This window comes from Sinocyclocheilus anshuiensis, unplaced genomic scaffold (genome assembly GCF_001515605.1).
Source record: "Sinocyclocheilus anshuiensis isolate Anshui unplaced genomic scaffold, SAMN03320099.WGS_v1.1 scaffold447, whole genome shotgun sequence".
NCBI lineage: Eukaryota > Metazoa > Chordata > Actinopteri > Cypriniformes > Cyprinidae > Sinocyclocheilus > Sinocyclocheilus anshuiensis.
Window position 1 is genome coordinate 978,300 of NW_015552615.1, and position 23,343 is coordinate 1,001,642.

General features: G+C 34.8%; 1 protein-coding gene across 1 annotated transcript in view; it reads left to right on the plus strand.

Moving 5' to 3' along the window:
• The window catches only part of cdh22 (cadherin 22), a 210,643-nt gene extending 192,553 nt beyond the window's left edge, over positions 1 to 18,090 (plus strand). Inside the window, exons 11-12 of the mRNA XM_016457334.1 lie at positions 4,275 to 4,526; positions 17,180 to 18,090. Coding sequence (XP_016312820.1) covers positions 4,275 to 4,526; positions 17,180 to 17,691 — 764 coding nt within the window. The 3' untranslated portion in view covers positions 17,692 to 18,090. The remainder of the gene's footprint in view (positions 1 to 4,274; positions 4,527 to 17,179) is intronic.
• Positions 18,091 to 23,343: the final 5,253 nt, after the last annotated feature.

The window sequence follows — 23,343 nt, forward strand, 5'->3', positions numbered from 1 at the left end:
TTAATAAAAATATCCAAATATATATATATATATATATATAAACAAAATGTATAATATGTAAATTATAACCTTATAAATATAAATATTATATATAAATGATAAAATCTAAAACCATAAAACATTTGTTACTTGACATACAATATTTAACATACAATATTTATTTTGCATTATTTCTCTTATTTCTCAACATTTCTGATTTTAATTTAGTTTAACTTAGTGTACTTAAATAACTAAAACTGAAAATATATAATATAAAATAAATAAATATAAAAATAAAAACACATTCATATAGTATCACAAAGATAGTTAATTACCGAAATAAAAATAAAATAAATTATATATATATATGACAATGATATTCATTTCCATTACAGTAATGATAAACTGGAGGGAAATGTGCTTGATTTTCAAAAAAAAAAAAAAAAGCAAGGTAAAGTGTTTCATTTCTGCTCCACTAATGCCATCAAAAGTATCTGGAAAGTTGAGGGGAATGTTTGAAAATTGCTAGAAACATTCATCATTTTTGCACTTCTATTTCTTGCCACTATAGCCTCACACACTTCACCTTTGATGATCCCAAAACAGGCTTGAATTTCTATTTGCTGAATATAATTTCCTATTTTCCTCATTTGATTTTGGGATGAAACATGACCTGGACGTGTTCTTGACAGCTGTTGTGAGATTCACCCAGAAACTCTCCTAAAAGGACGCCTCCGCAGGTTTCCCCTGCTATTCCCCTCTCAAGCACACTCAAAAGAGCACACTTTGTGTCCTCCCACGTCCCGTATCCCCCATACTTCTGTTTTCACAGACACATTTGTCAAGCTGTCAGCCTGAATCTGTAATTTCTCTCAGTTGAGCGCCGCAGCGCTGTGATCCGACACACGAGGACGTCAGACTTTTAACTATCTGTGCTATTGATTCAGCTGTCCTTTCACTGTAATATTAAACTCATCTCTTACTTTGTGCTTGGAACAGAGTCCTTCCAGAGAGGGACAGGGACAGAGAGAGCTGGGAATTTGATTGACGACTCCAAACAAAACATCTTTTGGCTGTTGGTTTTGGACGGCTCGTCTGGAGCCAGTCGATCGCACGAGGCTGTTTTCTCACACCAGTGTTTGATTCGTCTTTCCTCCAACACTTTCCGTGTCCGTTTGCTCCCCGGACACCTGCTGGCGGGTTTTTAGTCGCAGAAGAACGCATAGCGCAGGCCGAGGGCATTGTTCATTGTTACTCAGTTTGGGATGTTTTTGGCATCGGCGCCGAGTTTTGTTCTAGTTTGATTTAATTGTTCTCTTTCCGTATTCCGTATTCAAAGGAGTTTGACTGTTCTGGCCTCAGTCAGCCGATGCTGTGATACAGAAACATTACAATATGTTTCCATCTGGCAAATGCAGATGCCCAAAACAAGTGTTTGGACTCGTCTAAATGTGTAAATGTGATTCAGCAGATCAAGAGTCTCAAATGCTGCGGGATGTTTTCTTTCTCATCGCGTTCAAATCAGATGCTGTTTTAATGATTTTTAGTGGATCTTTGAAGGTCACACTGGTCACATGAATTATCAACATCATCCACTAACCACAAACAAACAATACTGTCAGCACAAGATCTATTGTTATAGTAGTTCAAAATTTTACAAATTCCTTTTGTGCGTCATGTTTTGTTTAAAAAGGATGATCTGATCATTGAATTTCTGTAATTTTGATGAAATGTGTATATAATGCATTATATTATATTATATGATATTATGTATTAAATGCATACATATGTCACGTATAAATAATTAATAATAACTATTTAATAGTAATATTAAACTGATACAATGTTATTATTAATGACTATTCAAATACACTGTAAAAAAAAAAATCCTTAAAATAGCAGAAAAAGTACTGGCAGCTCAACTCAGAGTGTATAATATGAAAATGTATTTTTAAAATAATATTATTTTAAAATAAAATTATAAATAAATTATTTTCATATATCATTTAAATGTTATTGAATGTATTGTTTTATTATACTTATATACATTTTTAGAGTTTTTCAAAACCCTTTAAACCAAGGTTTTGACTCTCATGGAAAGTATCCGTGAATTTTAAAATGGTGTTTTCTATTTTCTTTTCTTTTCTTTTTTTTATGAAATTTAAATAGTGAGAATATACATTTTATGCTCTTTTCTACAGTATTTCATAGCTAATTATTGTTCTTGTGCACAGTGATGTCCGATTTGTGAATCATTGTGAGTTGATTCTGAGTCAGTTCTGAATGATTCATTAGTGAATTGGTCTGCGTTTGAATCATTTTTAAGAATCCTTATCTAACGACTGGAAAGGTCACAGTAATTCATCCAACCCTAATAAACGTAAGCACTAAATCTGATTCACAGCTTTAAATGACTCTAAATCAAATATGAAGCTATCTGAGCGCTGATTCGAGGTGCTGAACTCAATCAATGCTTTACTTCTGCGTCCTCTTTTTGTCATTTAGGTGTTTGCCAGAAAAACGCGGCCCAACTAGATGAATATTGACAGGTCACGGCTCTGCGCTCTTTAATAAATGATTGGTTTCTCGACCCGATCAATGACCGTGTCAGCGTCGCATTTGAAAACACATCTCAGTATTTACTTGGGCTCATCGCAGGGAAACGACTGCGCTGTGGTTTGGTTATGGTAATGTCTCCGTTCCCGATGTTTTAGACTTCAGAAATGGATTTGTTGCCTTCGTTGATGGTGTGTGCTGTATTTATGAGAAGGAGAGAAGATTTACAGGCCCAGTCGAGTCACAGTGTCATCCTGCTTTTACTCAGCAGAAACTCCTGGTCTCTGTGCCGTATGTGGAGACGTGAGCTGTATTTATCAGTGAGTCTTGCTCTAGCGCTGGAGCTGACGGTGATGTACGTCCTTCATGATGGATGGCTCCTGTGCCTGTATGCAAGTCCATTAGTCGAGCTGTTGCTGGAGTTTTTCATAGTGTTTTGCTGTTTGTCGGTGTTCGTCACATTCATACATCTGCCGCTTCAGTTCTGGGAACTTCACACCTGCATTGTTTCTCGCTTACAGCCTGCAATGTGTTCAGTTTGGGGTTGTTTCTTCTGTTAGGAGAGCGATTGGGTGTGTGTGTATGTGTGTGTGTGAATATGTGTGTATATAAGTATGGCTATTTTACATTCAAAAGTTTGAACTCAGTAAAATCTTGTTGAAAAAAGTCTCTTACTCTTACCAAAACTGAAAGTAGGTGAGTTTCTGAATGACTAGTTGACTAATTGGTCTTAGTTAAAGATCCTGTATAATTAGGCTAGTTTTAGGTTAATTTATCTGAAATAGAATGTTCTTGTAACAATGAAAAGTCTATTAAATGTTATTATTTTAATTATTAAATGTTATTTTTTTATTTTAAGGTTAATTGTTATTTTATTATAAATTATAAACATTTTAATATACTAAATATAAATGATACTGCTTTTATTGTCTCTTTACTTTCTTTTTTACTTTTTTAGTTATTATTTTATTATAAATTATAAATATATTTTAAATAAAATAAATACAAATTGTATTGCTTTTGTATAGTGTCACTTTAATTTAGTTTTTACTTTTTTAATTATTATTTTATCATAAATTATCAATATATTTTGTATTTATTTTTATCGTCTATCTTTACTTTGTTTTTTGTTTTTTTTACACTGTAATTTTTTTTAAGTTGGTGGCTTGTTTGAATGACTAGTTGACTAATTGGTCTTAATTATATTCCTGTATAATTATACTTGTTTTAAGGTCCATTTATCTGAAACAGAATTGTAACATTATAAATGTTTTTACTATCACTTTTGATTAATTGAATGCGTTCTTGCTGAATAAAAGTATTTATTTAAAAAAAAGTGTATTATTATCAGTTAAAATTGATTGTTGTTGTTGTCATTATTATATATATATAGAGAGAGAGAGAAATATATATATATATTATTATTATTTTTTTTTTACTTTTGACTGTTTCTCTTTATTTTCATTCTTTCTTTTTTAAGTAATATTTAGTTCTCAACGTTTTGCTCTACCATTGTCGTAAGATGGCAAAACTGTGCTAATTTTAAATGTACCATAGTATGTAATGTTTATACTAAGATTTGTACTAAGGTTACACACAACAGATAAGGCTCTGCCACACTTCCTTCATTTTCAGTGATAGTAAAATAATGCATATTCTAATAGAATATATAAATAACAGAGTACATATATTGAGTCGTATGTTTGCATCTCAAACCTTTGGTCTCTCTGACTCTGTAGACAACACAGCCGGCATCAGGACGCAGCGCTCCGGATTCAACCGTCGGGAGCAGAACGTGTATCTGCTGCCCATCCTGCTGGTGGACAGCGGCCCTCCGGCCCTCAGCAGCACGGGGACCCTCACCATCCACGTGTGCGGCTGTGACACGGATGGAGCCATTCAGTCCTGCAACGCCACGGCCTACGTCATGTCAGCCGCGCTCAGCCCCGGCGCTCTCATCGCGCTGCTGGTCTGCATCCTCATCCTCATCGGTAAAGCCTTCACTTATCAACCTTATAATCTTATAGGAACATTATGAGTTATTCAATTCAATGCATTCCTCAGTTCGTAACAACAAATGTGAAATGCATGCTTTAGGAAGCCAAGCAGGCAAGAAACTTGTATTTCAGTGTTGCATAGATTGTCTAGTTGAGTTTGTACTGCATTTCTAGGTGGATCAACTTCTGCTTATGCATCATTGGTGTCATTCCTGTGAGTTTATTGAATGTAAACAGTGCATTACATCACATCCTCACACGGATGCCAAGCGAAAGTAACCATGTTTTCTCTTTCCGCTGGTTGTGCGATGAAAGACTTTAACAGACGGGGTTGATGCACCGGTCTCATGCTGTATGCGTGTAATATTGTGCTGCGGTTCTAGTTTTGAAGCAGTGTGACAGATCTGACAGCGTGTTGAGTACCAACATCATGTAGCTTGACTGGTTGAACATCGCCGAGGTCATGGGTTTGAATTCTAGGGAACAAAGAAACTGATGACATTTATAGCTTGAATTCAGTGTTCACTGTGGATAAAAATTATCTGCCGCATGAATAAATGCATGCCACAAGTCACTAAAAGTTTGGGCACACTTTACTCATTTTATCTCAAGATCTTAAAAACCTCTTTTTAATTAATTATTTTTTTTTTTTTACAAATTATTATAGTTTTATTAATTTTACATCATTATTATTAACATATAGTTCAATTTGTGTACATCCATAAGTAAAGCAATTTTATAAATTTTATTATAAAATGACATTTATATATGTTTTGGATGAAAAAAGTTATAAAAAAGTTATAGGCCATACTGTATAAGTTTCTTTGAAAAATATATTTTATTTTATATTATTTAAATATAGGGTTGCAAAGGGGTGGAACATTTCTGGTAAATTTCCAGAAACTTTCCAAAACTCCCTGGAATATTCCAAAAAAATCCTGGAAAGTTTCCAAAATTTCTGGAATATTTCCAAAATTTACTGGAAATGTTCCACCTTTTTGCAACCCTATTTAAATATTATAATAATTAATTTAATTTACAAATTTAAAAATGTATGTATTTTAAAATTCATTTTTGTGATGCCAAAAGTTATTATTTTTATTTTTTTTAAATGATGTTCTTATATCAATGTTTTATATCAACATATGTACTATAACAGTGTCTTAATAAATAAAGTAATAAGAATATTAATTACAGCTATTATTCTAAAATTCTAAAATTATTCTAAAACGATGGAGGAAAAAAAGTAACAATAAAGAATGAGTAGATGCCTCTAAACATTTATTCACACTTCTCGTCTGATAGATTTCCATTGATTTCCAATGTGTTTCCCATTCATTCAGGCGCACTCAAACATTTATTATCTGTGGTATGCTCTTTGTAGATATTAAGTGGTAAATAACTCAGAAGATTCCCTCGGCATTCATATACAGTAAGTATGTCACGGAATGTGTGCCTGTGTGTCAGTGATGTGAAAGAAAGCGAGGGTCATTCATCTGTACAATCTCACCTTTAACAAAACACAGGTGACCGACAGATCTCGAAGATGCAAGTATGTCCACTTGAGAATGTGCATTAATATCTGCATTCACAGAGCAGGCTTTCATCAGTTATATGCATGGAGAGCAGCAGATATAGAGCCAAGCCAGCTCTGAGCATGTTTAGCTCCACGACCGCTGTAACTCTTATAATGGCTCGCCATCATTCTTTAAAACCTGGGTTCAAATGCGGCAGGAGGCGAAAAACAAAGCTAGAATAACATAAAAGCTGATCAATATTTCATTCAGCATCCTCTGCAGTTGCTCATCCTCCGAAAGCTTTTGTTCACGCAGAGCGAACACACGCACAACATAGGGCTGGGCGAATGACATGCAGCCTCTCTGGCGGAGGACGGCTGAGTTAAGGGATGCTCAAAACGGATGTAGCCCTCGCTCGCAAAAAGAGCAGCATCAGCACCGCTGTCCCGGCGGAGCGCTGAGCTTTAAATAGAGCAGCCTATCCAGACATCCACCCGTTCCCATGTACTGGAGCGGTGGACTGCGCTTCTCTTGTCATCTCTGAAAGTTTTATGACTTTCTCCTGGCCTCAGTATATCTGTCTTTATTTCTCTCTTCTCCACTTAGCGCTTTTCCCATCCCTCTCTCTCTCTCTCTCTTTCTCGGGAAAGTATGGTACATGAATTGTTTTCAGGCAGCTGAGCACGCTTCTGCTCAGGGGCGTAGCCATCATTTCAGAAGTGAGGGGGACAGAAATGTAATATATATACTGTATATATACTGTGTATATATATATATATATAAAGTGGGGGGGACACGTCCCCCGCGTAATCTACGCCCCTGCTTCTGCTCATCTTTCCTGCGGTGAATCATTTATGGGTCATGTGTGGGTCATCCATCGCAACTCATTTCTGTTTAATTAGCCGTGTTTGCTAAGTCAAGCATTGCTATCACTATTGCTCGTAGTTTTCAAAACTATTAACCTGAAGTATTAAAGCTTGTTGGGGAAAAGTGTGAAGAAAATGTTACTTTTGTAAGTGATCAGGCGTAAGATATTTGATAAATATAGCAAAAAAAAGCCTTTTCTAGAGACCAGATTATACTTTTACACTTTTTTATAATCATAATTTAATAATTTTGTTTTATGTTTTAAGCTTTTTATATTTAAAATAGTATTTTTCTATTATGTATCTATTTACTATTCTATTTTAATAGAATTTTAGTCTGTTATTTTTAGCTTGTTTTCACCTATTTTAGCCTGTTTTAGTCTATTTTAATCTAAATGCAATCAAAAGTTATATTTGGAGACATCATTCATAATAATTTCATCTTCTATTCTATGCTGTTCTGTTCTATACTATTTCCCGTTCTGGCTTTTGATTGGTCAGTATTTAAGTAACATAGATTGCCATACCTTACTCCTTTTATATTGTTTTATGCAAATTTTTTTTATTATATATTATTTATATGTTTTAAGCTTTTTAATTTTTATTTATTTTTTAATTAAGTGTCTATTTAATTTTTTTTTTAATTTTATTTTATGTTTATTTTATTTATTTGTTTTCATTATGTATGTATATATTTTTAATTTCACTTTATTTTATTTTAGCCTATTTTAATCTAAATGAAATCATATGAAAACATAACCACAGAGGCTCTTTTCATGTAATACTGTAAATACAGTAAAACCACCTAGCATCCACATAGCAATGGCATCCACTCACACCACTTTGCCGGGACAAACACCACTTACATTTTCATACATGTCTCATCATTTAGTCGTTAGTTTTAATGTGTCGTGCGACTCGTGCAAATATGTGCGCGAAGCACCTCAAAATTGATCTCTTATTAATAATTCAATTTAATTGTTGTCCCAGAGGATTTGATCCTCTTCTGAAATGAACATCAATTAAAACTGAAGCAGCGCTGTGAAGCTGAAAGGCAGAAACGGCTGAAAGTTTAATGCTGGTTGTTTTAAATCTGTGATGTTTGAGAGCACAGTTGGTGTGTGAATGTTTGGCAGCACTGAATAGACTTTGATGAGCGCTGAGAACATTTGCAGCCACCTTCAAATCCCAGATGGACAAATACAATTCATACTCCGATTATGGAACATCTGTGTTCTAGCCAAATATTCTAGCCTAGTTAGAGAGTATATATGGTATTCTATGATGTTCTGTTCTGTTCTGTTCTGTTCAGTTCGGTTCCATGCTAGTTCTGGTCCTTCTGATTGGTCAGTAGCAAGTTTTTACATTTTTATTTATCTACATTTTAAGCTTTTTATTTTTTTTTTTTCATAATATAATTTGTTCGTTTAATTTAATTTAAACCTATTTCATTCTATTCTATTTTTATCTAAATGGAATGAAAAAAATAAACTTTTAAACTAAACAACTAAATTTTTTAACTAAACATAATTCATAATAATTAATATTATATTCTGTGCTAAATGTTTGTTCAATATTCATCTAACATAACCTGCTGCTGGGCTTTTTTATTTTTCCAATATGTATCCAACATTTTTTGTCCAATATTTATCCAATATTTTATTATTTATTATCTGTCTATTTCATATTTTTCATTTAATTTTATTTATTTTCTTGTTTTAGTCTTTTATTTTATTTTTTACATTTTAGTCTTTTGTTTTATTTTAGCCTATTTGATTCTATTTTAATCTAAATGGAATCAAAAGTTATATTTGAAAACATAATAATTCATTATAATTAATATTATATTCTTTGCTATGCTTCTGATTGACATTCAAGTAACATGGCCTGTTATTATTGTTATATTTAATATTTATTTATTTGTCATATTTTGTATTTAATATTTGATTTTAATTTAATTAATTAATTTTGTCTATTTTTGTTTAAATGTCATTAAAACTGTTTTTGGAAATATAATTTATAGTAGGATTGTTGTTGTCTATGTTCCATTCTACACTATTCTCTCCTATTCTGTTCTATACTAATTCCCGTCCTGGCTTCTGATTGGTCAATATTCAAACAGTCTGTTGTACCATATTCCTTTATATTATTCATACAATTAAAAATATACAATTCATAGTGGGATTGTCTAGGGATCTAATCTAGTCTAGTAATCTAGTCGTTCTTCTTCTGGTCTAGTCTTGATGTAATGGAAAGTTTCACCAGTATGTCTCCTCTTCATTGAGTGCACAGATCGGACAGATCTCATGACGTTGGAAGGAAGCGGGTGTCCCTTGCCTTCCTCGAACGCCGCACCGTTCCTATTAGATCAATTTGCAGTATGATAAGGAGGGAATGAAAACAAATTTCTGCCTAATTAGCTTCAAACAAACAACCCCTCCATCAGTTCATTCTGAGGGTGACGTGATAAATCCATTTGGGCACAGCAAGGCATCTGCACACATCCGTCCCAATTACAGCCCATCTGCCATGATGGGAGTCCTGGCCACCCGCCGCCCAAGGGATACAATTCATAGTGGGATTGTCTAGGGATCTAATCTAGTCTAGTAATCTAGTCGTTCTTCTTGTGGTCTAGTCTTGATGTAATGGAAAGTTTCACCAGTATGTCTCCTCTTCATTGAGTGCACAGATCGGACAGATCTCATGACGTTGGAAGGAAGCGGGTGTCCCTTGCCTTCCTCGAACTCCGCACCGTTCCTATTAGATCAATTTGCAGTATGATAAGGAGGGAATGAAAACAAATTTCTGCCTAATTAGCTTCAAACAAACAACCCCTCCATCAGTTCATTCTGAGGGTGACGTGATAAATCCATTTGGGCACAGCAAGGCATCTGCACACATCCGTCCCAATTACAGCCCATCTGCCATGATGGGAGTCCTGGCCACCCGCCGCCCAAGGGTAAATTAGCCGTCTTGTCAGGTCCGCTTAACCGAACATCTGCACGGCAAGAAGTCGCAACATGTTTCACAAGGGCAGGTACATAATGTGCTTCTTCCCACGACACCTTCAGCGCTACCCTGACAGCGGAGGCCGGATTCACAGCTCAGTCCAGATGTAGGTTGTTGGGAAAAAGAAGTCGATATTTATCGTCTGCGATACTATCGTAATTGTTGTTTTAATGATATGCGAGCTGACATCATGGATATGACACTCACTCGTGCGAAAAACAAACAAAAACACGTCTTGAAAGTCCAAAAGCATTCACTGCGTGATGAAGCCTATTAGAATATGGTTAGAATGTCGCTGTAATTCAAATTATGAAAGCAAAAAATATATCCCTGTATGGGTTTTTGTTTTTATATTTATATAGTTAAGTAATATCAGACAACCAACAGTGCTGTTTTCCTAAATATTCTAAATCAGCCGTTTTAAACTAATGATTTGAGTTAGTGATTCAGTGATTCATTAATAACAAGACAATCACTTGCTTTGTTTCTAAATGAATCAGCCGTTTTGAATGAATCATTTGAGTCAGTGAGTCAGTGATTCATTCATAAAGACAGTCACTTGCTTTGTTTCTAAATGAATCACCCATTTTAAACAAGTCAGTGATTTGGTGACCCATTTATTATGACAGTCACTTGCTTTGTTTCTAACTGAATCAGCCGTTTTTAACAAAACGTTTGAATGAATGATTCAATGAATCAATCATTATGACACGGTCTTGCCGCAACCTACTGGCGGTTTTAATGTTATTTTAATTTATCCATGATGACAGGCCTAAACCAGGCAAAGTAACAGCACAAAAACACACTCAAGAAAATATTGTTTAATTATCGTTATCAAAAAAGTCCCAATAAAATGCCAATATCACACACCCTAGTGATAAACCCTTCTAATGATTCAATTCTTGTTCATTTTAAACCGGTCTATGCAATCGATGCATGCAATCCTCTAATGTGTCTAAAGACTAGTCTGCATGCATGCATCTCATGCCGTCTTCACATGAATTAGCGCATTTAGTATGCATCATGCACTGCAAATGCAATCTGTGTCACTCAATTCACTTTACCTGGCTCGCAGCCATTTAGAGTCCTTGATAATGCCAGAATCGAAGAATAACATGAAGGGAGAGCGTGGTCAAAGACTTATCTCCCCGAGGCTTATGGAAAAATACTGAATCAAAGAGCCAGAGAGCATCTTTGAGGAGTCTTTCTATCTGCGGCATTATTCGCTCGGGTGTTTTTAGCCATTTGCTGGTGAGTAAACAATTGCAAAACGACCTATCCCGAGTCAGTTACGTAGATTAACATGCCTGCCATCTTTTCTCCTCCCAACATGTTTAGGGTAGATAAACACTGACAGCGAGTGCTGGCTGAAAGACATAAACAGTAGTAAGTGATCATAAATACTTCTCGCCGGTTTATCCTGTGAAAGCGAAATTATGAAACTCCAAGTGCGGGCTACGGCTGCTGAATTGGAAATTGCTGTATCTGATTTATTTGTCATTTCCGGAAAGGGCCAGAGAGCATTGTTCATTTTCTGCCTTGTTTGTACGCCGCTTTGTCAGTTTTCATATGGTTGGAGCCGCTCGTAAAGCTCGGCGTTAGACGGATGGTCCACGGCGAGCAAAATTAGCTTCAACTTCACAGCTAGAGCCTTCATATGCGCTCTCATACTTTAATACACTGTTATGTGTTCCCATCTACCACAAAAGCTATCCATAAAACAAGCTTCCCTGTGCAGTCTGGGCTCTAAATATATAGTTTTGTCCTCAAATACACTTTTTTTTTTGCTTATGTAACTCGTATGCTGTACCTTTGGAAGGTAATAGACCGTGATGTGGCTGCGATCTGACAGACGCATGGAGATTGACACGTGTCAGGTCAAGCATATCCGATAGGTTTTCTCAGAATCTGCAGTGCTTGGTAAGGAAGGCATCGCTATTAATATTGCTCTTGCTTAAGGATGGGGATTTGATCAAACCCTAAACAAAGTTTGATATCAAAATGTGACTTTTGTGGCTTCAATTTGTCTATTAGCTTTGAGGCCAACTGCAATGGATTTAAAAGTCTGGGAACACATTGAAACTGAGATTCAAAATCATATTTAAGCCTGGAGACAGAAAAATAAAGAAAATTATGTGAAATGTATTTTAGATTGTGCACTAGTATTTCTAGATAACTAAACAAATAGAAGTATGCAAATGAGAGCAAATTTTCATTTTAACTTTTTTACAGTTATTCTGATAATATAATTTGTAATTAATATATTTTATTGCATTCTCACTAGTGGTCTCATTTGGACCCCATGAGGTCATGACAAGAAAAAATTTGATTAGATTCAATATATATATATATATGTGTGTGTGTGTGTGTGTGTGTGTGTGTGTGTGTGTGTGTGTGTGTATAGTATATATTCATTGATATATAAACTAAACAAACTTGAGCTACTGACACAGTATATCAGGCTGATGTGTTTCAAGTTGTAGTTATAGAGCATATGAAATAAAATGTTTACTGCCAAATTCTGAAGCTTTTATACATTATACAACAGAAAAGAAGGTCCTTTTCATCTTAATAAAGGGTAGTTCTAAAATTTACATATTTCAAAATATGTTTAGGAAAGTAAGGCTTGGATTAATTAGAGCATGAACTTTTCTAACTCAAATAGAACATTTAAAAAAATTAAAGTCTGCGTTGAAATACATGTATATCTGAGGCAATGTTTCTTAAAATGCAGGATTTTTTAGCACTTTTAGGTACTTCATTGCCATTTTCTACTATTGCATAAACGGTTGTCTGAGAGCTTTCATCCCAGTCATTCGTCCTCAAACGGAAAGATGAAAGAAATCCTTGCCTGACCCCAGACATTTCCCTCTCAAGATTAGAACGCCAGCCAAGACAATGGCACTCTTATTACATTAATAATTATGTAAAATGGATAGCCTTTGATCAGACATGTGCCTCCAGAGAAAACATGCTTAATGAAATATTCAGATGATCACTTACTGAATTTGAACTTCTCACCGCAGACATTATATATTGAGTTTATGCATCGTGATTTTTGCATCGTTGCAGCTAAAGAGCTGTTGAAATCAAAACTGTAGTTTGTGGCTTTTAGTAGCCAACAGGCAGTGCTGGGTAGATTAGGGTATTTATATAATATATTCTGAGTACTTTTGGATTACGTTGATTTAAATATGCTCAAATGCTACGTGTCCTCTCAATTTTCTGTGTAATTATAACCACTTGTGACTGGACTTTGTGTTAATGTCCACAAAACTGGAAAACATTCTGAATGTAGTCTATTTTAGAAAGGAAAATGTAAAAAGATGGAAAAAAGAATAAGGGAGAATCAATTGCTATTGTGTGAATAATATGCAATCATGTAATCAATAAAAAAGTAACTGTAGTCTGGTTACAGGTATTTTAAAATGTAATATAATCTAATTACAAAAAAAAATGTTTTTTGGAATCTGATTACGTAATCCAGATTAGATGTAATCAGTTACTACCCAGCACTGCCAGCAGAGCTGTAATGTAAACTAAAAGCTATTCAAGCTGCTGTTTACACACATTATTAGAAGTTAGTATTAGAATTAGTAGAAGTAGTACAGTCTTTAATACTTCAGCTATGAATATGCATGTTTACTGTTTATATTTTGTGAGCTGTGTGATGGAGAGCCAAACCATGACAGCAGATTTAATTAAACAGCAATGTATTGTCCAGCAGAAAGCAGACAACAGAATTGAACACGGCATGCTTCAGTCCACATCATCATAAAACACGATAATGTTGTAAACATGACACTGCATTAAAACTACAGCAAGCTAGCCGACTTAAACATATAGTAATTCACATAAATTGATGAGTAACAATTATTCCAGTTTTCAAAATGAAATAAAAAAATGACACTTTTACATTTTTAAAGAAAATGTGAAGAGTGTTTTCTGTGATATTCTAATCTTTAGATTTTATTCTGGTCTGTTGGGCCAGAAAATCATGAATCCGATCGCTTAGAAGAGTAACAGCATGATTTGAGGTATAAATCGTTTCCATAGTGCAAATGGTGTGGATGCATGAAGTTTAATACCTTGGGTCTTGGGTTTGTGCATGCAACTAACTTTTGAACAGTCAATCTCAAAACCTTCTAGTGCAATAACCTACATTCCTATATCGCTGCTTTTGTCTCCAGTTTTAGGAGACTTAAAACAGATGCATGGATGGAATTAGGTCAGACCTTTTTTCTCTAACTGGATATCCATATTAAATACATCAACGTTTCCCAGAATGGAATTGCTTGGCTTTTTATGACCGAAAAGAGTCTGTAAATGCTGCAGTGAATATTGCCACCGGTTCAGTGTTTATTTAAACAACACTGACAGATGAAATGCAAGAAAGACGCTATACAATCACAAACGCAGAAGATAATTAACATAATTCAGCTGAGATTAAGGGTTCGTTGATTTATTGAGAGGGATGCTTCTTTTGTTTTCCGACTCATTAATTTATTAAATGATCCATCTCAATTGTTTGCCTTTTCAGTTCACGTTTAATTCCTCATTCATATCTGTGCTGCACCTCGTGGCTATGCTTTGTGAACGTCTCATTTATTTGTAATCCTTTCTGCACTTCTCCTCTCAATCACATATTGTTAGTGGATGAAGACAATGGGATGGTGGATATATCACTTAATAACTGGTCTCAGATGCCAATGAATAATGCAATTGTTTGAGTGCACTTAACTCCGCCTTAAAATGCTACTGACCAATCCTGGCTTAGCAGCTGTTGCTGTGTGTATAATTATCTGAGAAGTTTATGCTCTTTCTAATGGATTTTCACAGAAAGAATAATATGCAGTAAGTGTATTTTACCATTGACTGAATATTAAAATGACATCATTCAGTTAATTCTTACATAAGCAGCAGTAACCAAAAGGGGCGGAGCTTAGCAAAGAGTCAATTCTAATAGAAACTGCAGTGAGATTATTTTGTCAAGCGTTGTTCTGATAATGCAGTAGTTGAAATGCTACAGAAAGGACAAGTCTCTCATTGAAATTAAGATGTGGTTTGTAATAAGTTCCCTCACTGCATAGCGTTGCCAGGTTGGGTTTGTTAATATCCTCCTCGTGTTGTGGTGTGATCTGCTGAGGAAAGTCGACTGCTGCTGTACAAAAAGCGGCTCAGTTGTTTACTGAGGAGTCAATTTGAGGTTAATGGATTTTCCTTTTCCTATTTGAGACAATTTCATTTTCTAATAAGTAATTTTCTTGGAAACTCTGATGTCTTGACACCTTCATAGGCTTTGCATATTTTAAATAAACTGTATTAATTTGTCATAATTCCTCATGAAAAGTGAGGCATATGTTAACAAAGCTCCCCTTTAACATAACATTTTCCCCTAAGATTAAAAGGTTAATTTAGTTTACTTTCCTCACCGCTGTGGTCTCGATTTGCATTGTGAGGTTAAAGTCACGAAACTGTGTTTTCCACAATGTATCCTTCTTTTTTAGTGTTTTAGAAAGAAGTCTCTTCTGCTCACCAAGGCTGCATTTATTTGAAAAAAATACAATAAAAATAAGAAATATTATTACAATTTAAAATAGCTGTTTTGTATGTGAATATCTGTTAAAATGTAATTGATTTCTGTGATGCGTAGTGTTGCTTTCGTCAACGAAAATTATGACTAAATATCGTCGTCAACGAACCTTTATCTTTTCCCAACCGGGGTGCCGCGTATGTCGAGAGCAGGGGTGCAGTGTAAAAAATCCTTTTTTAATATTTTTAAATTGCTAAAATGTTCAAAAAAGCAGCTATTATATAATATCCATTTCTAATTCATTTCACCAATAATTAGAGATGCACTGAAATTCCGGCTGCATCACCGCTCAGGATTTAATTAGTTCACCGCTCAGGATTCACTTTCACGTGGTGTGACACTCTGCGTGTTATCCCGCTCTATGCGTGTGTGTGTGTGTGTTATCCATAGACTGTATGGTATTATCCCGCTCTGTGTGTGAGAGAGAGAGTGTGTGTGTGGGTGTGTGTGTGAGCGACCGGAAGAAGAACAATGTCATAGCCCGCTGGCTACCATCCAGATCTAAAGCTGTCATGGGACAAAGAACGAGAGGATAAAAAACCAGCGAGCATGAAAGAGAGAGAGAAAGAGAGGAAGGCAGTGGAATGTGTCAGAGATTCTCAGTTGCTGTGGCGTTCTAGTATGTAGCAGACGGTAACTGCGGTGACAGACGAGTGGAGCACAGCGTCTGATTATTAGCAATGTTGAAAACAGTTGTGCTGCTTCATATTTGTGTGGAAACCATGATACATTTTATTCAGGATTCTTTGATGAATAGAAAGTTCAAAAGAACAGAATGTATTTGAAATATAACCTTTTGTAACATTATAAATGTCTTTACTGTCGCTTTTGATCAATGTAATGCATGCATGCATGCTGAATAAAATTAATTTATTTTTAATTACTTGAGGTCTGCATACAGTATAACATTGGTAAAGGTTTATTTATTGTTATTATTGTTGCTGTTGTTGTTTGTTGTTTTACTGGTTTAAAAAAAAAACATTATGGGCCAGATTTACTAAAAGCTTACGCCGCTGCAAACCGTCTTTTGGCGTTAAAATATTACATGTCAGGATTTACTAAAGACGCGCAGTGACGAGTTTGCACTGAAAAGACGTGGACACAGTTATTTTTGCATCTGACCTTATTGAATATGCATTTGTAGGAGTTTCCCTTTCAGATGCAAAATTTACGGGAGGAGGTTATTAAAATGAATCACGCAACGCAATCAAATTCGTCGAATTACTGGTATTTGCGCCATTATTTAACACCCAAAAAAAGCACGTCTTAAACCAGCCGCTAATTTGCGCTGCTCTTTGTAGATTGCGCTGGTCATTATGGAAATTATCTGGATGCATCGGTGGTAATGTGCGCATTGTCAGTAAATCACACGCAGACTTTTCCCCTCCCATCAATGCTTTTATGGAATTGCGCTCGAACGCTAATTTGCCCTGTTTAGTAAATCTGGCCCTATCTGTCTAAATCTCTCCTCATTACTTCATTGTGTCTGAAAGTTCACAATGTCTTTGAAGGTAAATTGCAATAAATTCTCTTTTTGGACTTTCAGAGTACGATGAACTTTCAAAAGATCAAGGAAGATTTGATTCTTCATAACATGATGTCTATTCTAACCGCAGCCCTGTTGAATAAAGCTGTCTTGCTTGTCTCTCATTGTTCCTTTAGTCCTGGTGTTGTTGATCCTGACCCTCAAGCGTCACAGGAAGGGCCAGTGCATGTCCGAAGATGAGGAGGACATGCGGGACAACGTCATTAAATACAACGACGAGGGCGGCGGCGAGCAGGACACCCAGGCGTACGACATGAGCGCCCTGCGCAGCCTCTATGACTTCCCCGAGGTCAAAAACTCAGACTCGGGCCCTGACCTGCGCCCGGTCCCACAGTGGATCCAGAACAGAGTGGTTGGAGACGGCGGCCCGGCTGATTTCACGGTTTTCAAAGGCTACATACGCAAGAAAGTGGAGCAGGCGGACGTAGACTTATCGGTGCCGCCGTACGACTCGTTCCAGACTTACGCTTTCGAGGGCAGCAGCTCGCCGGCTCTCTCGCTAAGCTCCATCCGTACGCTGTCCACCACCTCAGAGCAGGACTTCTCGTACCTCAGCGACTGGGGGCCACGCTTCAGGCAGCTTGCGGGATATTACGCCCCGGCGCTGCCCGAGGAAGAAGGATCCTAGCACCATCTTCTGATGAGCATACCGTTCCCAGAGTCGTTTTTTTCTCCCTGCAGTGCCGCATTGACGTTTTGTGGATCCCAGTCAGTCCGGAGAGTTTTAATGTCACCCGTTACACTTTGTAAAGTGACTTCTCGTCTTGTAGAAAAGTTCAGGACACATATTGAAGGAGAAAAGTACTAGGCCAGGTGCTGGGCAAACCTCCAACATCTTCTCACCTGTCAGTGAGAGCAAGAGGAACGGGGCTGTGCCATATGCACCACGAAGAACACTCATTCTTTGTTTTTTTTGTGATTTCTTTGCCCATCTGTGGAGATAAATGACTTAAATTCAGTGGGATCCGGAGGGATACAGTGAAAAGACTTTTTAAGTACCAACATTAAAAAAAAAAAAAAAAAAAAATTATATGAATTTATTTAAAGAAAAAATGAACAAACAAAAAAAGTAAAACAATATTTATGTATTTATTGCTTTCTATTTATTTATTTATTAATCCTGGCAGTGGACTGAAATACAAAATTGGACAATTTTCTGAAGAATTTGTCAGGGTGACAGACAAGGACTGAATATCGTGTGGGTAAAAAAAAAACTGAGTTGAGGTGGGATTGCTGAGAGGAGTTTGCAAACTATCAGTGACAGTAAATCAGTCTTGAACATATTTGTATTTATTTTTTAGAAACTCTTTTTGTAAAATACGAATTGTTTCTGCTGGAGAAAAGTAACGGCTGTTGAGGTGAATCTCACAAAAACTTGTCTAGGTCACTCACACTTCACCCGCAAATCAAGAGAATAAAATAAGAAATGACATTTTGCTTAAAAAAAGATTATGTCTGTTTTAATTGTGTTTATGACAATTAAGTATTTTTCCCCCAAAGTTACTGTAATGCAACTTTTTGTATTCATTATTCCCAATAAGATTCTCTGGACTATATAATAGTTAAATATTGGTAAATCACTGTCATTTGTATTGCATTAATGACAGTTTGGGGAAAATGTGCTTAATTGTCATAAAAATAAAGTAACAATAGGCTTCCTTTACTTTGTGCAAAATATATTTGTTTTATTCTTTAGGTTTTGGAGTGAAATGTGATTCTTTGACAGGTTTTGTGAGCATTGGTTTTGTCTTGTCATACATTTTGTGTGTTGTGTTGCTTTTCAACTAATTATCCAGATCACTTGTTGTGGATGTTGCGTTCGGCATTGAATCGGTTTTCAAGGGAAGTTTTGAAAGACAAAACAACATGGCACAATGCACAGCAAGAAACAAACGAGACCATCTGACAGGTTCTTTATCCATTCTTTTTTAGATATCCCTGATATACATGTTCATTGATGATTTGTGCGTGTGCCGAGATGTTTCCAGATTGCTTTCCTTTGAGTGATTTGATTGGTTTTTGATCATTCTGTGTTGGGCTGAGTATGATGAACTAGAGAGGGGTGCAGTGGTCGTGTTTTTCCCTGAACCAGCACCCTTAAATGTCCACCCAAAATGCAGATGTATGGCTAAAAATACAATTGAATTCATCAATAAATATTTACGGTTTTTCAAGAATTTTCTTTGGTGACTTTTTGGGACACAAAAGAGTGCGTACTGGATGATAAATCACATGGAAACATATCCAGGTCACATTTTAGCCCAAAATCAAAAGAAAAGAAAAAAAGACAGCATTTGTTGTTGTTGTTGTTGTTTTGCCACGTTTTGGCTCCAAATTCTCATCTCTGTTAAGCAGCTTTATTTATTTATTTGTTTGTTTGTTTATTTTGTAATTCTTATTGTTCGCAGTGGTGATTCTCATTACTGTAATACCTTTTTAAAATACTATAGCCTAATAAATGTACTCTTTAATTCAAAATATGCAGAAATGAATGGCAACGTAAGAAATATATCTGTGATGTATAAATAATTTAAATATTTATTTTTTGCTTTACAATAATGAGAATTTGGGGAGACAATATTCATTTACGTTATGCAAAAATTAGAATACCCTTGGGCCATTCAAGGTGAAGATGAGTTTCATGAGATCTGGAGAAATGTAGCATTCCATCACTTTCTCACCAATGGATCCTCTGCAGTGAATGGGTGCCGTCAGAATGAGAGTCCAAACAGCCGATAAAAACATCACAATAATCCAGAAGTAATCCACACCACTCCAGTCCATCAGTTAGCACCATGTGAAGCCAAAAGCTAAGAAATAAATCCATCATTTAGACGTTTTATCATCAAATTGTTGTCCTCCATGCAGTGAAAAAGTCATCTGGTCTGAATCAGGAGAGAAATCAGCACAGATCAAGCACCGTTTACAAGCCAAAACAGTTCTAAACAAATATGTGGCTGGATTTTGATGTGAGAGATGACAGGAGATGCACTTTTTCACTGGAGGAAGCATTATAATGGATTATGGACTCTTATTTTTTTTAAAGTTAAAACATTTGAATGATGGATTTGTTTCTTTTGGCTTCACAAGACATTAACGGACTGGAGTGGTGTGGATTACTTGTGGATTATTGTGATGTTTTTATCAGCTGTTTGGACTCTCATTCGTGCACAGACTCATTCCTCTGTCAACATTCCCTGGAAAACATTCTAAGCATCATACTCTGAATTAACTAATTATTCATGTTAATTTGATGCAATCATTTGTAGTGATATCAATTTGTCAATACTGAAATTCTGTTAAATAATCATTTTCATTTTATGGCTGATATTTTTAGATCAGTGTTATTTTAGTATTAATTATATACTACTATTTATTATTATATATATAGTATTTATTAATGTTTTAAATTAACTAATATTTTCATTTTAGACCATTTTAGCAATTCTGTTATGAATTGTAGTTTTTTAACTCATTTTATTTCAGTTTATTTCAGCTAAGGTTTAAGTGTTGGAAGTTTATTTATATTTGAGCTTTATTTCAATTAATGAAAACAATTTATTAGTTTTTTAAGTTTAAGTTTGTTCACATAATATTAGTATTTTATTTTATTTCAACTTTGTCATGCAATCATTTGTAGTGATATCAATTTGTCGATGCTGAAATTGTCATTTAATGGGGCATTTTTCATTTTTATTTTATGGGTGGCATTTCATATCAGCGTTTTGCATTTGCATTGTATTAATATTTTATAGTATTTATAGTATTTATTAATATGTTTAATATTTTATTTTTATGTTTTCAGTTTTCACTTTCACTTTTAGGATTGTTTTAGTTATTTTGTTATGTGCTTTTGGCATTTAAATTATAATTGGTCATTAAATACAATTTTTAGCTATGTTTTATTTCTGTGTTGACCATTTCGATATTTAAAATTATTTTATTTCAGTTAGTTGCTAAAGTTAAGTTTTTACTTTTTTTATGTAATATTTATATTTTATTCCAGAAACTTTTTTAAAGTTTTGCAACACAATATTTATATTTGATATTATTAAAACTTCATTTCAATTATTGGAAGCATTTTAATATTTTTTATTTTAGTTTTAGTTTTAGTTTTAGTTAACAATAACAAAACACTTATAAAGTATTTGAGATGTATATCCACTAGGTAGGAGTTGAGATGATTAGCATCACTCCCACAGTGTGGATCCCCATGATAAAATCAACCAGAACAATTTCTATAATTGATTGTGCATTGAGACACAAATCGAATCTGTCTACAAATATTGATATTAACGTGACGTGGCGACAGAGCAGAACATCATTCAGTGAAAACAGAGCTAGAATGATTGTCTGTGGAACAAACACAGTTATCTGCGTTTCAGATCGAGAAAGTCAACATGATCTGCAGGAGAAACCAGGCTTCTGTGTTCATTCTTCATGAGAGAAATGATCAGCCTTTGTTTGCTCCATCAGGATTTGTTTGCGAACAATTATCAACTTGACTTACACACTCATGTCAATCATCACAGGTTTTGTGATTCGAGTCTAGAATCTGATTGGATGAGCCATGCTTGAAGATGTGCTAAAATAACTGATATACACAGACCTCTATAGTTGCATAAATCATCAGCAGTCATTTTTGCTGAATTTGGCAGAATAATAGATAATTATGATTGTTATATAGTTCATATAGTTTGTTCAGCCCAAAATGTCAATTAATTTACTCGCCCCCAAGTTGTGCTGAATACTGCATGTATGACTTTCTGTCTAGTGTTAAACACAAAAGGAGAAATTTTAAGCATGTTTGCAATTTTGTTTTTGCATACAAAGGAAATGCAGTGGTTTTACAGTAAATAGTGAATAAAAACGGTATAAAATACTATATTCCAGACCTTCTAAACTTCCCTGAAGTTCCCGTGTCACAGGATTTTTTAAATGTTTTTGAAAGAAGTCTCTTCTGCTCACCAAGGCTACATTTTAATTGATAAAAGCAATAGTATTGTGAAATATTATTACAATTTTAAAAAATTGTTTTCTGTTTGAATATACTGTAAAATGTCATTTAATTCTGTGATGCGCAGCTGAATTTTCAGCATCATTACTCCAGTCTTCAGTGTCACATGATCCTTCAGAAATCATTCTAATATGCTGATTTGTTGCTCAAGAAACATTTCTGATTATTATCAATGCTGAAAAACAGTATTGGCTGTTATCATAATGCTGTTGTTGTTTTATGAAAGCAACAAACCCTTCACCTGTGCTAAAGTCACAGTCTTGAGTGACTTATTGTTTTAATATTATTCTCCAGTCATCTTTTAGGAACTCTAAAAACACTGTTAGTCAGTTCAAAAGGTGAAGTAGTTTATTCATGTCGAGCTCTGAACGTTGGTCAGCATTCAGCGATGGCTCCGCACCGTCATGACAATGCTCTGGACATTTCCAGCACTAATTAACTGTGGCGACATCCACTTTGCACACAGCAGCCAATTTAGACCCTTTACACCCACAGCGCAGGCATCATGCACACTAATAAGGGCACAGAGTCAGAGCTGTTATAAGTTTGTGTGCCTCAGTTAATGGGCTGTGTTTGGCTGTCAGTAATGCTGTGGCGTTTTGACTCATGTTTGGCTTTAATGCAGGACGAATGTTACAGGAACGTTTCGGGTTCAATGTAAGTTCAGAGCCTACAGTCAAATCACAAACGGTGATTTTGGTGTAGGTGATTAGCTCAAAAAGTTCAGTGGTTCTGCGCAGAGTTATTAGAGTTTACTAAACTTAAAACTAACTAACTAAATAAATATTGCTTGCAATGAAAATAAATATGAACTAAAATAAAATATAAAAAGCAAACATATTTCAGCATAAACAACATTTCTCATTTAAATTTGAAGCACTAAAATGACTAAATAATCTAAAACTAAACAAACAGTTTAATAATAACTAAAAAAAAAAAAAAATTATATATATATATATAGTTTTTTTAGTTATAAATATATTAAGTTAAATCCATTAAATAATAATAATAATAAAAATATTAAGCTAACTGAACTAAAGTTAAATATACATTTTAGAACATAGTAGAAACATTTAAATCGTTTTTTTATTGTAAAATATACTAGAAATGTAATTTAAATATTTATATATTTAAAATATATATTTTTATATTTATATTTCAAATAGTTTCCCAGGCAATTTTTATTTTTATTTTAATTTAGTAAAAAAAAGAAAAAAAAAATTGAAACTACTGTAAATAAAAAAAAAAAAAAAAAAAAATTGA